The sequence below is a fragment of the Mandrillus leucophaeus genome, unplaced genomic scaffold (assembly GCF_000951045.1).
Source record: "Mandrillus leucophaeus isolate KB7577 unplaced genomic scaffold, Mleu.le_1.0 Scaffold544, whole genome shotgun sequence".
NCBI lineage: Eukaryota > Metazoa > Chordata > Mammalia > Primates > Cercopithecidae > Mandrillus > Mandrillus leucophaeus.
Genome location: NW_012105853.1, coordinates 372,337 through 389,124, shown reverse-complemented (window position 1 = coordinate 389,124; position 16,788 = coordinate 372,337). Strand labels below are relative to the sequence as shown.

The window sequence follows — 16,788 nt, the reverse complement described above, 5'->3', positions numbered from 1 at the left end:
CGGGGCCTGTGAGACCTGGAGGCCCGGCGCGCCCCGCCCTCTGCGCGTGCTCGGTTTGGAATTTAGACGACTTGCACGCCGGGCGGCTGCATGCTCTGGGCTCCCTGCGTTGCTAGAATGCTGTGAATGACGCAGGGAGGGAGGCCGGCCCCGCTATCAGGGAGATTATGTCTTAGTGGGGTCCCCACAGGCAATTAACTGATAAGCAAACGAAGACTCTAATTTCATGTGATTAGTGTTGTAAGGAAAACAAAACAGGATAATGCAATGGAAAGTGACCACGTGTGGGCTATTTTAAATAAGGGGATGAGGGAAGGCCTTTCTCATGGGGTAATAATTGAGCTGAGACCAGACAAGATTTAGGGAATGCTGTTCTAGCCAGAGGGATGGTAAGTGCAAAGGTTCCAAGGCTAGAAAGTACCTGGCACCTAGTGCTCTATAGATATTTATTTAATAAATGAATGCACAGGTGGATTGATGGGGTCAAAGTCAACATATAGCGATGAATCTCTAAAGTTTAAATATTTTATTTGGGAATCAAGAGTTGCAATTCAGGGCTTACACACAAACCGGGTTGTCTTTGGTACGTCAGAAGAACAAAGAGGTTTGGAGATTTTATAAAACAGAAATGTTACATATTGCTCTTCAAGGAAGTTTACTGGCACTAGTAAAGTGGGGGTTTATCAGCTTCTTGGGGGCTGGCAAGCTTTGATTGGTAAGTGATAGCAGTGGATAAAACTCAGAATTGCAGCAGGCTGTTTCAGTAGCTATTAGGTAAAACTGGTTTTAGGTTACAGCAGGCAGTTTTAGCAGCCAGGCTTGCAAAAAATTACTTTTTTGGAGCAATGTTATATGCCCTGAGTATTTGTTCCCCTGGCTTTTCAATTCTGTCTTAGTTGGATATGACAAGAATGACCCAATTCGTATGATCAACTTTCAGAGTGGATGAAGATCTTTCACGGTCGGTGATTTCTATTTATCTCCAGCTTCATCTGAGGTCTCCATGTCCCATGCATTGCTATCTACACACACTAAGTTCTTGCTTCCTAGCCTTTGCTTGTTATCTCCTTCTCCTGGATTTTTTTTTCTAAATACTTTTTCTCCTGCCTAATCCTGAATTAACTTATAACATTCCATTCAAACATCATCTTGTCTGAAAGCCTTTCCTGATTCCAGCCTCCTCCCCACCCCTACTATGCTCCCTTTGCTCCCTGTTGGTCTCTAGCTTTATTCCTAACTTTGCATTTGTCACCCTTCGATTGCCAGTTTGTAGTTTTCCTTAAACACTGTGAGGTCTTTAATGGTAGGAATTGGGTCCGCTTTATCTTTGTTTATCCAAGACCCTGATAGGGTCTGGCATTCAATAAAAGTCACTGATAAAGATCCAGTCTCTACCTTCAGGAATTCAGTTATAATGATGTGCATACACTTAACTCCATCAGACTATAAGCTTTCTGAGGGCTGGGTGGATGTTCCATCTGAAATGCTTCCCCTTGCCCCTTGCCCCCACCAAGGATGAACGCTGACTGTGGTGGGAAAACCAGATGAGGCCCATGCTGCTGGCTGGCTACTCAATGACTTCCATCTTTGCTTCCAGGAGTCTGAATTTTGCCTGAGACTCTCCCAGGCTGGGGAAGTGAATCGGGATTGCTCTAAGCCAATCAGAAAAATGTCATTTTCTCTTGCCAGTGATTCATCAAGGGATGCACATGTGACGCTGATCTGGGCAATGAGATAAAAGGGAGTCTGAGGCCGGGTGCGGTGGCTCACATCTGTAGTCCCAGCACTTTGGGAGGCCGAGGCGGGTGGATCATGAGGTCAGGAGATAGAGACCATCCTGGCTAACACAGTGAAACCCTGTCTCTACTAAAAATAGAAAAAATTAGCTGGGCATGGTGGCACGCACCTGTAGTTGCAGCTACTCAGGAGGCTTAGGCAGTAGAATGGCTTGAATCCGGGAGGCAGAGGTTGCAGTGAGCACCACTGCACTCCACCCTGGGCGACAGAGCAACACTCCGTCTCAAAAAAAAAAAAAAAAAAAAAAAAGAGTCTGTTGGGTGTTTATTGGAAAGCTTTCCCTCCCTATAAGAGAGAGGTACTGGGTCAAGTAGCTGTTCTTGCTGTCTTTTGGCTTTGGTAGTGCTGAGTTAAGGATATGATACGTGGCGGTATGGCAGCCATTTTGCAACTATGAGGCAATAAACACAAGTATGAAAAAGCCAACATGCTGAGTAGGATGGGAGGGGAAAAATGAAATAGATGTTGCTGAGTCACTGAATCAACTGCTGACTTATTGACTTATTAATAAACCATAAAGGCAAGGTGTGGTGGCTCACACCTGTAATCCCAGCTCTTTGGGAGGCCGAGGCAGGTGCATCACTTGAAGTCAGGAGTTTGAGACCAGCCTGGCCAACATGGTGAAACTTTGTCTCTACTAAAAATACAAACATTAGCCGGGCATGGTGGCACGCACCTGTAATCCCAGCTACTCAGGAGGCTGAGGCAGGAGAATTGCTTGAATCTAGGAGGTGAAGTTGCAGTGAGCCCAGATCATGCTGCTGCACTCCATCCTGGGCAACATGGCAAGACTCTGTCCCAAAACAAACAGTAAATGCCATGGTGCTTTAAGCCAACATTTAGATGTTTTAACTTGCTTGCAGCTGAATATTTCCTGAGTGGTTTATCGGATAAGTGTAGCTGTGGCAAATTTTATTTTCCAAAAATGGCTCCAATAATATTTCTGGTTCCCCAAGCTCTTCCAGACCCTTGCCACTGCCCTATGAGGAGATGGAGTCTACATCTCTTCTCCTTGAAACTGGGTGGACCTTTGTGGCTCCCCTCCACTGTGGTAATGACATTAAGTATCTTCCACTAAAAGGCACTACAGCATCCACTTGGCTCTCCCTCGGGAACATGCTTTAGAACTCAGGCTTTATTTTGTGAGGAAGTTCAAGAAAAGTGGAGATGCCCCCAGCCTTCAGACCCAAGTGAGCTTCCAGCCAACAGCTAGCACCAACCTGTCAGCTGTATGAGATGCCTTTTGGACATGGCTGATCCTGATTGACACCATAAGCAGAGATGAGCCTTCCTGCTGAGCCATGCTCAAATTGTAGATTTCTGAGAAGAAAAAAAGACTGTTGTTCTATGTCTATAAACTTTGGGGTGGTTTCTTATACAGCAGTCAATACCTGGAAATCCCTTCCTGCAATGCTTCCTATAAATGCCAGGACTGATAAAAACAGTACTGAAATAATTTGAAGGAGGGACAGATGAGAGGGTCAGGGGAGGGACAAGGGAACAGAGAAGTCTTCTGGGAAGAGGTGTCTTTTTTGGTAAAATAGCTTTATTGAGATATAACTCACACATATTCACCCATTGAAAGTGTACAATTCAATGCCTTTTAGTATATTCAGAGTTGTATAACCATTACCACAACCAATTTTAGAACATTTTCATCACCCCAAAATGAAATCTCACACCTTTTAATCGTCCCCTCCAATTCACCTATGCTCCCTTCCCCCAGGGCCTTAGACAACCACGAATCCACCACAGGCTCTATAGATTTGCCTATTCTGAACATCTCCAAACCTGCCAAAGCTATGCCATTAAAAGGCACTACAGCAAAGAGCATCATGCAACTTGTATCACGCTGGGGGCCTGGCAGAGAAGTGGTGGTGGTGGCATCAGGCAGGGCCTGATCCATGGGGTCCAGGGTGACCATGTGGGTCATGCAAATGGCATTACACAATATGCCATGCCTGGCTAAGGTTTTTGTAGGAAAGGGGTTTCACCATGTTGCCCAGGCTGGTCTTGAACTCCTGGGTTCAAGCAATCCTTCTGCCTTGGCCTCCAAAAGTGCTGGGATTACAGGTGCAAGCCATCACGCCTAGTCCCTTGAATACTGTTCTGCAATCATCCCCCAGTTTCCACCAGGTATTGGTTCCAGGATCTATTAGGATACTAAAATTTGAGTATATTCATGTACTGTAGTTGACCCTGCAGAACCCCTGGAAATGAAAAGCCAGCCCACCCTATACACAAGTTTCACATCCTATACTGTATTTTCCAACCATGTTTCACTGTGGATGTGGAACCCTCTGACAGAGAGGGCTGACTGTATTTATTGAAAAAATAAAAAACAACAAACAAGGGTTGTGTTAGTGGACCCATGCAGTTCAACCCTTGTTTTCTCATGGGTCAACTGTATATCCAGAGCTTATAGGAAAATACCTCTCCCAGTAACCCTGCTCACCATTTCTCTCTTAAGCTATTGTTATGATTGGCCATAGTTTGCTATTTAAATTTAAATTTAAACTTAAATAAAAATTTGGCCTTTCAGTTATGCTAGCCACATTTAAAGTGCTCAGTAGCCATATGTGGCTAATGGTTACTATTTCGTACAGCACATATTTAGAACATTGCCATCATTTCAGTAATTTTCACTGGGAACATTCTGTGGAAAAACGGGGCCATCAGGCCGGGCGCGGTGGCTCAAGCCTGTAATCCCAGCACTTTGGGAGGCCAAGACGGGCGGATCACGAGGTCAGGAGATCGAGACCATCCTGGCTAACACGGTGAAACCCCGTCTCTACTAAAAAATACAAAAAACTGGCCGAGCAAGGTGGCGAGTGCCTATAGTCCCAGCTACTCAGGAGGCTGAGGCAGGAGAATGGTGTAAACCCGGGAGGCGGAGCTTGCAGTGAGCTGAGATCTGGCCACTGCACTCCAGCCTGGGGGACAGAGCAGAGTGAGACTCCGTCTCAAAAAAAAAAAAAAAAAAAAAAAGTTGGGGGGGACCATCATAATGTGAGTCCATCTTCTGGAAAAACCCTGGGAAGGGGACAAATGAGAGATGTTTGGCATTGTGCAATGGTAATTTGGTATTTAATTTTCAAAAATGTTTACCCAATTCCTATTCAGCCAGGTGTGGCGGCTCTTGCCTGTAATCCCAGCACTTTGGGAGGCTGAGGTGGGAGGACTGCTGGAGCCCAGGAGTTTGAGACCAGCCTGGGTAATAATAGGGAGATCCTATTTCTACAAAACACCAAAAACAAAACAACAATTTTGCTGTTGTGGAGTCAAGACAGTCCTGGGTTAAAACCTTTGCTCTCCTTAGCTGTGGAAACCGTGGGTCTCAGCTTTCTTATCTGTTAACGGTAGCTACTTCTTCATAGTGCTGTTTTGAGGATTAAGTGAAAGTCCAAGATTGTGTCTGGCACACAGTAGCTTCTCAGTAAATGTTTTCCTTCTATGTCAGGGAATGGCTCCTTTATCCCGTTTTGGGTGCATGGGATGCCATACCTGGGTGGCCCTGAAGGGTAGGTGCTCAGGTGTTATGTTCTGTAGATGGCATATCCTTGGGAAAAGCAAGGCAATTAAAAACAGCGAGAGATTGCTCTGGTTAAGTTTTCTCCTATAACTTTCCCCCATGGGTCAGCTGGGTAGAATCTGCCATTTTCCTAATACTCACTGATGGTAGAGGCATTCGGAAGTACAATAGCTGAAGCAGGAGCTCAGTGGAAAGAAAGGTCTGTCTCTCAGGCCCAACAAGAGGTTACACATCCATGGCTGTCCAGTTTGGTGGTGCAGGCCCTGAGATCAAACCAACCTGGATTTAAATCCCCAAACCTATACTCTAAGCTATGTGACCTTGGGCTAGATACTTCACCTCTCTGGCCTTATGAAATAGGAATAATAATACCGTCTAGGTTGTTAGGAGTATTAAATGAGGTAAAGCACTGAAAACGTGTAGGCACTGTGTTAAATCATTAAATAAAAATGGGAATGAACTTATAGGCTTGACATGGGGGATTAAATAATCTATGAAGACAATTACATGGCAAACGCTTAATTAATGTTGCTTATTTTTATGTCTGCAAACTGACATAAAGGAGAGGCCTTTAAGAAAGACAGTGGGGCAATTTGCGCGTTGATGCTCTGTAACATCCTAGGAGAAACTGTGCAGCGTACCCGCTGGGGCCAGAATTCAACCAGGTAAAGGGCAGAAAACCACAAATACCTCCAGGCGTTCTTGGGGCAGCGCGGCCTCACCAAAATCATGCAAAACTTCGTTTGCTAAGAATCGTCAGTTCTTCTAAAGGAGGCGCTTTACGCATCTCAGTCTGTGAAATGGGGCCCAGGACCCAGCTAGAGGTGCGTTCTCGGCCTGAGGACCGAGTATTTTGTGAGCTCCAGTATCGCAGGAGAACAGCGCCGCCGACACCCTAGAGACTAGCGGGCACCGCCTTGACGCGCCTTCACCACTTGGCGGTTCCGGGTTCGCGCTTCACCGCGCCACACAACTCACGCCCGAACCACGTGATCAGGGCCGTGGCTCCGCCCCGCTCCCGCGCCGCGCTCCGTTTCCGGTAGGGGCGGAAAGCGGAAGTGTGGGAGGGTCTGCGGGGCGGGCTCAGGGAGGTCCGCCGGGAGGATGGAGCAGTGAGCGGGTCTGGGCGGCTGCCGGCAGCGCCATGGAGACGGTACAGCTGAGGAACCCGCCGCGCCGGTGAGGGTCCACTGGCTAAGAGGACGGGCATGGGGGCAGGGCAAGAAAAGGCGGGAACTGACTAAGGGGAGACACCTGTGTGGGAGTCACCGGAGCGAAGCAACCCAGCTGATGGGGCACCTGCTGAGTGAGGGGGTTGGGGGGACGTCTGGTGGGTGAGGGTCCGGCTGAGGGGAGCATCTGCTAAGGGAGTTAGACTTGGGACCGGTTACAGGGAGCACTCGCCGTGGGGAGACTCTGCTGAGGAACGTGGGGACAAGTTAGGGAGAGTACCTGCTGAGGCTGGGCCACTCGGGGGAACGCTCTCCAAGCAGAAACTCACGGAGGTAGGGGCGAATGCTGAAGCAGGGTGAGAATCTGTGAGGGATCTCTTTAAGTGGGTGGATCGAGACCTGGCCAAGAGGAAGGCCGGGTGGACTTTCAAGGGTCCCAAGTCCCACTTGAGGGGTGCGGTGGTGGGGATCTGTGGAGCGGAAAAGCTTTGCGCCTAAGGCTGAAGGCATGCGAAGAACGGTTGAGGGTCTAGCAAGGGAGGGGATGGTGGAGAGTAGCATTTCAGAGGATGCTGTTAGTGGTGTCCCCACTGTAGGATGGCATCTTTTATTACTGATGTTCAGAGTGTCTTCCTAATGGTCTTCACATCCTCCTCAGCTCTTCAGAACCTGACATTGGGAGGTAGGTAAGGATATAAGAGGATATTTTCGAGATTGGGAGACCGAGGTCCAGAGCAGTTGGGAAACGTGTTTCCTTCTTTACTCCGGGTCACTGAACCCTGCCAGACTGTGCCCTTTTCAGGCCTCAGTTGTTTTGTGAATATCAGTACCAGATCCTAGTGGTACCTGGAATTGCTTTAGGTCAAGATCAGAATGGTGGCTGATCCTAGAAAATCTCATCTCCTGAATTTCCCTTGTGGAAATCCCGGGTCTTTTGCCAATCTGCCACATCTGGAGAAAAGTAGGGACTAGAGACCGAAGAAGTCATGCTTCTCTGAGGTGCAGTGTGGTTACTTCTATTTTACAGAGACGTCTGACTTCCTGCAGCAGAATGAGCTCTAAAGAAGGAAGTGTTCAGGGTGTGGAAGTGCAGGGCAACCAAGAGGTGAAGAGAAAGGATTGACTGCCTGGACAGCACTCCTAGGGATTGTTTGAGCTTGGGGGTGTTTGAGGTGCACAAACATTGCAGAAGGCAAATAGGTGGTTGGGATGGGCTTTGGATTCACCCTAGCGTAGTGTGCTGAGACTGTAATTGTAATGATTATTACACTCATATTGCACTTAGCGGGTGCCAGGCACTGTTCTAAGTGCTTTCCATGTCTCCTGCTGAAGCATATGAAATTGCTGATATTTGACCATCTTTGAACCATAGAAACGGTAACTTCATATCATATGGTTCAGTTTATTGACTCATTTGAACCTCACAACAATCCTGGGTGGTAGATATCCCTATATGTCTGTTTTACAGATGATAAAACTGAGATACAGACAGGGTAGTGATTTGCTGGGAGAAGTCATAGCAAGAGGCAGAGCTAGGATTTTAATATCCGTGGGGTCTGGTCCAAAGTCCATTTTTTTTTTTTTTTTTGAGACGGAGTCTCACTCTGTCACCCAGTGTGGAGTGCAGTGGCGCAATCTCGGCTCACTGCTGTCTCCGCCTTCTGAGGTTCAAGCGATTCTCCTGCCTCAGCCTCCTGAGTAACTGGGACCACAGGTGCGTGCCACCACGCCTGGCTAGTTTTTTGTATTTTTAGTAGAGACAGGGTTTCACCGTGTCAGCCAGGATGGTCTTGATCTTCTGACCTTGTGATCCACCCATCTCGGCCTCCCAAAGTGCTGGGGTTACAGGCGTGAGCCACCGCACCCGGCCATGCTCTTAACTGCCTCACTCTGATGCCTCTCTGAAAGTACCCGTGTTTCACAGGTCTCTGTGTATGTTAGCAGATATTTGCTATAGTACCACAGTGATCCAAATATAAATGCACACTAGTTATGTTTCTTTCTGAACTACGTTCGTTCGTTCTTCTTGGTTTCTTTCTCTGAGGCCTTGATTTAATTGAAAAGAGGATTAGGAATCTGAGTTTTGTTTCTCTCTTTGCCTTGTGTTACATAATCTTGGGCAGAGGATTAAAGTTTCTTGGCATGCTCATTCCTGTACCTTTTGGATTTTAAAAAATTTATATAAAGTACAAGAGAAGAGCATTGCAAGACGGGGTTCTTAAGTGGCTGGTGATTACCTGCTCATTGTAACTAGTAGACTGCCTAATTTGAAGCAGATCAATTTTATTATCATTTACATCAGTTTATTAGGACATGACAAAGTATATGGAGTGGGTGGTTTAGACAACATAAATTTGTTTTCTCACCGTTCGGAAGGCTAGAGATCTGAAATCAAGGCATTGTCAGAGTTGTTTCTTTTGAGGCCTTTGCTTGGCTCGTAGATAGCCATCTCCCTGTGTCTCCATGTTCTTCCGTCTATACCTGTCTGTGTCCTAATCTCCTCTTATGAGGACACCAGTAATATTGGATTAAGTCATGCCCATATGACCTCATTTTATCTTAATTACTTCTTTAAAAACCTTGTCTCCAAATACAGTCACATTCTGAGATGGTGGGTGTTAGGACTTCAACATATGAATTGGGGTAAGCTGGGGACACAGTTTTATTATTAAAAATTTTGTCCATTTATCATGTATATTTGTTGTAATCCTTATCAAACTCTGTGTGGAAAAAGAAATAGTTATACATAAAATGAACTTTATGGGAGTTCTGAAATGGGAGAAAGCTTTGAGAATTAGTCAAACCTGTAAGTGACTACTTCATAGACACCATTATTTGTGTTTGGAAAGATACAGGTGTCTTTTCAGAAATTCAGATGGCATGTGTTGCCAACAACCCCAGTGCAGGAAATGCCCTTTGTGTTCATGAGTTTGACATTTGTGTGTGTGTGATTAAGTGAATGATGACAGATTGGTGTCTCATATAAGAGTTAATAATTTAAAAAAATGATATAGTGGAAGGTGTAGAGTGCATTCCTAGGATGCTGGCCATCCACATGGCCATCTGACTTAGGAGAGAAGCATCCACTAGTATTTGGTCCATGGATGCTCTGTTGACCAGGCTTGTTCATTTATGAGCAAGTGCTGAAACTGTCTGGAACCTGGGGAAGTCCCAGATAAGAGAACAGCATTATCAGAGTTAGGCTGTTTTGGTAATAGTGTTCTGTGAAGAATCATGGTATAAAATATTATTATGAATCGCTTATCAAAATATTTTTTATAGAAATGTTGATAATTCAGTAATACTTTTTAGGTGAAATTCTGTTTTATTGTGATAATTCACAAAGATTGCTGATGAAATTCGTGATTCCCATCATTACATTTGTGAATCTATTTTGCAAATATATTTTGACCACTTCTTGGTTAATAGTGCCTTAAGTTCAAGTTGTTTTTAATAGCCCCAGATCAAAAACAAACAAAAAACCACGTAGGTTGTTTCAAAGAAGTATCTGAGCAGTCCTATAAAGTTTGTCTGTCAAAGTATTATCAGAAGCTTGCAGCTGTCTCTCTCAAGGCAGTGTCAATTTCCTTTGTTATGCTGTGGTCCCTGAAGTAGTTGAAATAGTGACTTTTGCATTTTGTAAACCACAGAGAGTCAACACTTCAAAGAAACATATTTGATCTTCCTTTGTATAAGCTGTTTATACAACTTTGATTATACTTGAGAAATGAGGTATTGTCCATTGTTTATACAATCACAAGTCAGGACTTTACCAGAAAAACCCTGGCATATGAGATGTTCGTTCTGACTTGAGTTTATAGAAGTTTCAGTTCTGAAGTTTAAGAGGAGTTTCACTTCATCCCTTTTCATTTTGAAGGTAGGCGTTTTTATGATGTCATTGGTATCTGATTTTTAGGACCTTTTGGTTTTCAAAGGTCACTGTGATCATTTTGTTTTGTTGATACTAAGTTAAGGCAGTTTTGACTTGGAGCAGTTCTCCATTTTTCTAGTACATAGTCCTTGATATTCATAAACTTCTGTAAGATTGTCCTTTTGAGATCAGTGTTTATTGGTAGATACACTTGATGTGGTCAGGGTTTTTGTTGGTTTGTTTTATTTTTTGTCTTCTGATTTTAATCTGTTTTATTTAGGAAGGTACACATTTGTGTGTGTGTGTGTGTATATGTATGTGTATTTAAGTCTTTTCTTGTAATAATTGATATTATCCAGCTAGTCTAAACCTTTTTTTTTTCCTACAAAGAAGTCTCCAGTGTGACTACTTCCATATTTCACCATTTCCTCAGCTCTCTATTCTTTGTTGTTCTTTGTAGTTTCAGGAAGCCATTGTGTAGACTACACACACACACATACACACACACACACATACATATTCCTTGGCAAGTTCCTTCTTTAAGCTCATTAGTAATTTTTAGAGATCTCAGAGTTTTAAAGAAGTGTTAATTTACAACCTCACATGTGTGTTATGATTGTCTAGCATAGTCAGAGGAATCTGAATTATCTGGAAATTGTGAGCAGCCAAGTACCTTTGAATTTTGGAACTAGTCAAAGGTGTGTGTCTACTCATGGGAAGGTCTTTGTGAGTATATCTGAAACTCTCAGCTGCCTAGTGATTTTTCACTTTTGATCATGTCTAAACGTACACTTTGCACTTTCTGTTTCTGTGATACCTATAGAATTTATGTGTTTTGACAAACAAACAACTTGCTAATGGAAGAGCAAAGGTTTCCTATGTCTTCCTTAGTCTGTAGTCCAGTTCATAGTTATGTTTCAATTCATAATTACCTTACATTAAACACCTTTTCTGAAGAGATAATTATATAATTTTAATTCATGAAATCTCAAGATTTAAATAGATTTTGAAGGATACATCGAATGCTTGAATCTATAGCATTTCAGCCACATGACAATTTTTTTTTTGAGACAGTCTCTCTCTTTCACCCAGGCTGGAGAGTAGTGGCGCAATCTTGGCTCACTGCAACCTCTACCTCCCAGGTTCAAGCGATTCTTATGCCTCAGCGTTCTGAGTGGCTGGGATTATAGGCGTGTGTCACCATGCCCGGCTAATTTTTATATTTTTAGTAGAGACAGGGTTTCACCATATTGGCCGGGCTGGTCTTGAACTCCTGACCTTAAGTGGTCTGCCTTCCTTGGCCTCCCAAAGAGCTGGGATTACAGGAGTGAGCCACCATGCCTGGCCCACATGACAGTTTGTTTTCTATTTGCATTTTCCAGCAAAGGGGACCTAGGGACCTCTTAAGGCAGTCCAAACCATTATGTAGGACAATTTTTGTTATTATAAAATTCTTACACAACTTTTTTTTTTTTTTTTGAGATGGAGTTTCACTCTTACTGCCCAGGCTGGAGTGCAATGATGCGATCTTGACTCACCGCAACCTCCGTCTCCCGGGTTCAAGTGATTCTTCTGCCTCTGCCTTCCAACTAGCTGGGATTACAGGCATGAGCCACCACACCTGGCTAATTTTGTATTTTTAATAGAGACAGGGTTTCTCCATGTTGGTCAGGCTGGTCTCGAACTCTTGACCTCAGGTGATCTACCCGCCTTGGCCTCCCAAAGTGCTGGGATTACAGGCGTGAGCCACTGCGCCTGGCAATTGTTAGAAAATTCTTTATACAACTTGAACTGAAGATTGACTCTTGGCATCCCTCCATGTGCTTGCTTATCAGAGTGACCCAGAACAAGTGTCATCTTTCCATAGGCCAGATGGGATGGTTCATGCCTATAATCCTAGTGGTTTGGGAGGCTGAGGTGAGAAAATTGCTTGACTCCAGGAGTTTAAGACCAGTGTAGGCATAATAGTGAGACTCCATTTCTCCAAAAAAGAAAAAAATTAGCCAGGCGTAGTGGCAGGAGCCTGTAGTCCCAGCTACTTGGAAGGCTGAGGCAGGAGGATTGCTTGAGCCCAGGAATTTGTGGTTACGGTGAGCTATGCACCACTGCACCCCAGGCTGGACAATAGTGATACCCTGTTTCTTAAAAAAATCTTAACTAGTAAAGACTGTATAGAGAAGTTCCTGGGATACTAATTATAAAATAAATGATGTATTTTATGTTTTAGTTGCTAGCAAATAAAACGTATTTTGTGTTTATATTTCTTCATTCACAGGCAGCTGAAAAAGTTGGATGAAGATAGTTTAACCAAACAACCAGAAGAAGTATTTGATGTCTTAGAGAAACTTGGAGAAGGGTGAGTGTAAATAAACTGGGGGTAGGCCATTGGGTCCCAGTCATTTTCCTGCTTCAGAAGAAGCAGAAGGATATGAACCTTTCAGCATTGCTCTAGGTGGGTTGGAAGGTAAATTTACAGCTTGTAATGTTCTTCTTCGCTTTACTCCAATCACTATTATAGACAGATTTAGTGATTTCCTGGTCTTTTTAACACGAAGAATATCTATTGTTTTCTCTTTTGTAGAATCTGTGGTTTGTATGATATTATCTACTTAACAGATAGCACTAATTAGATTATAATTCTATAAGAAATTTTAAAATTTGCTGTTCATAATTTCTGATTGGTTTGCAATAACTGTTTCAATGAAAATCAATGGAATTTAGTATTTTAATATTTGCACCTTTGTGAAATATAGTAAATCAAGCACTATCACCACCTTTGCAGCTGCTTAGGAGATCCACAATCCTGGGTTGGGAGCCAGTGGATTTCTTGAAACACAGATTTGTTAATGCGTTTATAAAATGCTGATGAAACGGTATTGGTAATGTGCAGTGACCATCCTTGACTTTCATTATACAATAAAGTTTACATAATTTTTATACTTTCATATATCCTTTTAATTCAATCCTGTGTATTTATTCCTTCCTCTGTAATGACCAGGAAATTAAAATGTTAAGGACATAATTTCTTAAGTTTTTCTTGTTGATTTTTGATTAGGTGATACAATCATATGATTCAAAATTTAAAAAAATATTAAAATGCATACAATTAAAAAAAAAAAAAACTGCCTCCTACCTCTCTCTGTCTCTCAGCCACCCAGAATCTCCCAGGGTAGCGGCTTCTTGTGTGTCTTTCAGAGACAGGTTATGCGTGTGTGTCTCTGTATTTTTAATCCCTTGGGAGTATTTCTGAGTCAAGGGAAGACCTGACATACTTGTAAAAACAACTACCGACTGAAGACTGTATGCTCTTTAAAATCATTTCCTTTATGTCATTAGATTATTTTTTGGGTTTAGTATTTTTTATGTTAGGAGACAGATTTACAACGTTAAACCCAATCCTGGATTACATGGAATGGTTTTTCATGATTTACCTCCTTGTAAAAAACATTAGTCATCGTCTTTTTGTAAGTTGGAAAAATACTCTTTGGAATCCAGCAAGAAATCAAGCAGAGAAGGGAAGTAAAAGATGACACACCAGCTGTGCTGTGAAAAGACAAGTCCAAGATTAATCTGAAGACTGCCAGTTGACTGGCATCATTAAAGGTATGGGGAAATGACAGTCCCTCTACATCTGTTGCCTGCCATTTTCAGCTTCAGCTTCCCATCCTTGCTGTTTTCCCTAAGGCAGCGAGGCCATGACCTTTAATCTAACAATGCTCATAAGTTATACTTAAAATAAGGTCAAAACTGATAGGCATAATTGACTCTGCAACTAACTTATTTCTCTCATTTCTAATGCAATTTGCTCTTATTACTATAATGTGAGGCAGACCTGGGTTAAAATCCTTGCTCTACTGTTTATTGGTCATAATAGACAAGAGGGCTTGAGCAAATTGCTTACTATTTTGGAGGCTCACAATCCTCATCTATAAAGTTGGGATAATAATATATCGATTCATAGAGTTATGTTATTACCTGAGGTAATTAGGGTAAAGTATAGTGCTTGTCACAATAATAAATGTTCAGTAAGTGGCAACTATTGCTATTCTATTTTAAATGTATCAACTGAAGCATTTTTGAGATCTCATCATGTCAAGTCTTAAAGTATTTTTAGGTGTTCTTATAGGTAGCTCTGTTTGAGCTGTTTGAGTTTGTGGAATGTCAAAGGAAGACTATAGACAGAGAATATATCAGGAATATAATGTAAACAAAAATAAGCTAATTATGATTTTTTAAATTGTATTTTATTTATTTGTTTATTTATTTATTTTTGTAGAGATGGGGTCTCAATATGTTGCCCAGGCTGGTCTCGAACTCTTGATCTTAAGTGATCCTCCTGCCTCAGCCTCCTGAAATGCTAGGATTACAGACGTGAGCCATTGCACCTGGACAAATTGCATTTTAGATCTGTGGATGTCTTCTGCAAGGAATGTGGAAATTTCCCTATGAAGATATCACCAGGGAGAAAACAAAGCTTCAGATCTTTCTTCCTATACTATCACCTTATTGTTCTTCTAAATAACAACAGATTTCTGGTATTTCTTGGATTTCTGTTATTCTGACTGAATGAACCTAAGAAAGCCTCATTTAACTAGGAATATTTTGAAGGAAGACCTTCACTGTACTTTTTTTCCAAACATGTGATGCAATGCTTTTTGTTGTTGTTGTTGTTGTTTTTTGACATGAAGTCTTGCTCTGTCACCAGGCTGGAGTGCAATGTCACAATCTTGGCTCACTGCAACCTCTGCCTCCCAGATTCAAGCAATTTCCCTGCCTCAGCCTCCTGAGTAGCTGGGACTACAGGCACACGCCACCACACCCGGCTAATTTTTTGTATTTTAGTAGAGACGGGGTTTCACCATGTTGGCCAGGATGGTCTTGATTTCCTGATCTCGTGATCTGCCCGCCTCAGCCTCCCAAAGTGCTGGAATTACAGATGTGATTGGCACCTGGCCAATGCTATTCTTAAGTTGTTCTGGAGAATGAATGGTTTGTGAATCCTCACTGACTTGTATCTTGTGAAGTGAGCTCTGGCTAAAAAATCTGTTGGATTCTGGAAGCTGCAGTCATTCTGTGTTATGAGGGTCATATGGATCTGTGGCAGAGTAGAGCCAAAGCTCCAGACCAGGATGAGTGGAGAGCACTTGGGAAGTGTTTTCAAGTGGAGCCTAGCACCTTTTTTCTTCTGATTAAAGTTGTAGACATTGACTCATTTAAGTTTTTATCCTAGAATGATAACAAAAGCATCTTGCCCATGGTTTCGTAAAAAATGAGTGCTATCGTTAAGACTTGTACCTGGTTAATTTGGCCTCAGATACTGTAGTATTTCCATTTTTCTACATAGATCCTTGCCTTGGATGGCTTATGTAAAACAGCTACTTCTCCATTCTCTGCTGTCAGTTGTAATTCATTGAATCATCTCATTTTGTTGTAGGGAATCAAGTTTTAAGGGACTTGCTTGTGAGTATGATTGCTGAAATCTTCTAACCCCTCCCCCCCTTCAGATTACTGTAAATGCAGTATATGGAATCAGGAATCTTAATTTCATATGAGCTATCAGAGTTTTCCTTGCTATCAGGATGCATAGGGAGGTATGGAGAGTATTCTGGTCAAGATTACTGAGTGAGTGTATGCAGAGAACTTTCTTTCTAATACATAATAATGAGTGAAAGTTATTTTAAATATAAAGATATATAGACAGCTATGGACAAGGGATAGGAAAGAAATCTAAATAATCAGTTGAGACTAAAGCATGCCTTATCCTTGTCAGGAGATTGCATTTGAGCTTCCTGCATGAAGATGGGGGCTGGAACTCGGCTCTTCATCTATGAACTAAAGCTGAAATAAATTTGCCTGACTACCACCAGAAAGTGTCATTTGCCTGTGGCCTGGGGAAAAAGTAGATGTACTGGTTCGATAATAGGAACTGAGCTTGGATTGTATTTAAGTATGGTATCTTGAAGGGCAAAAACCCCAAACTCTGAGTGTAAGACCTGGTTTAAGTTGTTTATCCCAGACGACTGTACTGATAAAACCATGAAATCATCTGACAGTGAGTGTGGTATAAAGGAAAACCATTCAAGATAAAATGAAATCCATGCAAGGAAATCTGCCATGACATAATCAACAGAATGGGAGAATTCACACTGAAGGAAAAAGAAATAATGGAGCAATCTCAAAAAGGATTTATTATGATTACAATTTTCAAAAAGATCAAGGAGGAGATAACATTTTTAAAGAGCATCAGATTATTAACATGATTATTAACACATTTGCCCAAAGGCAGATTAAAAAGTTGGGAATCTGGACAATGAAAACTGCAACAATTGAAGTTTTAAAAGCCCAATAAATTGAATAAACAGTAAACTAGACAAACTGAAAGGAGAATTTGTGAATTGAAAGATAGAAATGAGACT

General features: G+C 42.5%; 1 protein-coding gene and 1 long non-coding RNA gene across 4 annotated transcripts in view; one reads left to right on the top strand and one right to left on the bottom strand.

The window, feature by feature from the left end:
- Window positions 1-4,855: 4,855 nt before the first annotated feature.
- LOC105552098 lies at window positions 4,856-6,361 on the bottom strand. The gene is made up of 3 exons (XR_001007945.1): window positions 6,020-6,361; window positions 5,471-5,592; window positions 4,856-5,356 (listed from the first exon to the last, which is right to left on the bottom strand). It is a non-coding gene; the product is annotated as an uncharacterized LOC105552098 (long non-coding RNA).
- Window positions 6,362-6,382: 21 nt separating this feature from the next.
- Window positions 6,383-16,788, top strand: part of STK4 (serine/threonine kinase 4) — a 107,518-nt gene continuing 97,112 nt past the window's right edge. For 2 of the 3 annotated variants that reach the window (XR_001007944.1, XM_011997615.1), the window contains exons 1-2: window positions 6,383-6,508; window positions 12,648-12,728. Coding sequence is in view for 2 of the 3 variants with exons in the window: in XM_011997615.1 (XP_011853005.1) it covers window positions 6,474-6,508; window positions 12,648-12,728 (116 nt within the window). In the remaining variant the exon portion in view is untranslated. The remainder of the gene's footprint in view (window positions 6,509-12,647; window positions 12,729-16,788) is intronic. The other variant, XM_011997616.1, reaches the window with a different exon arrangement.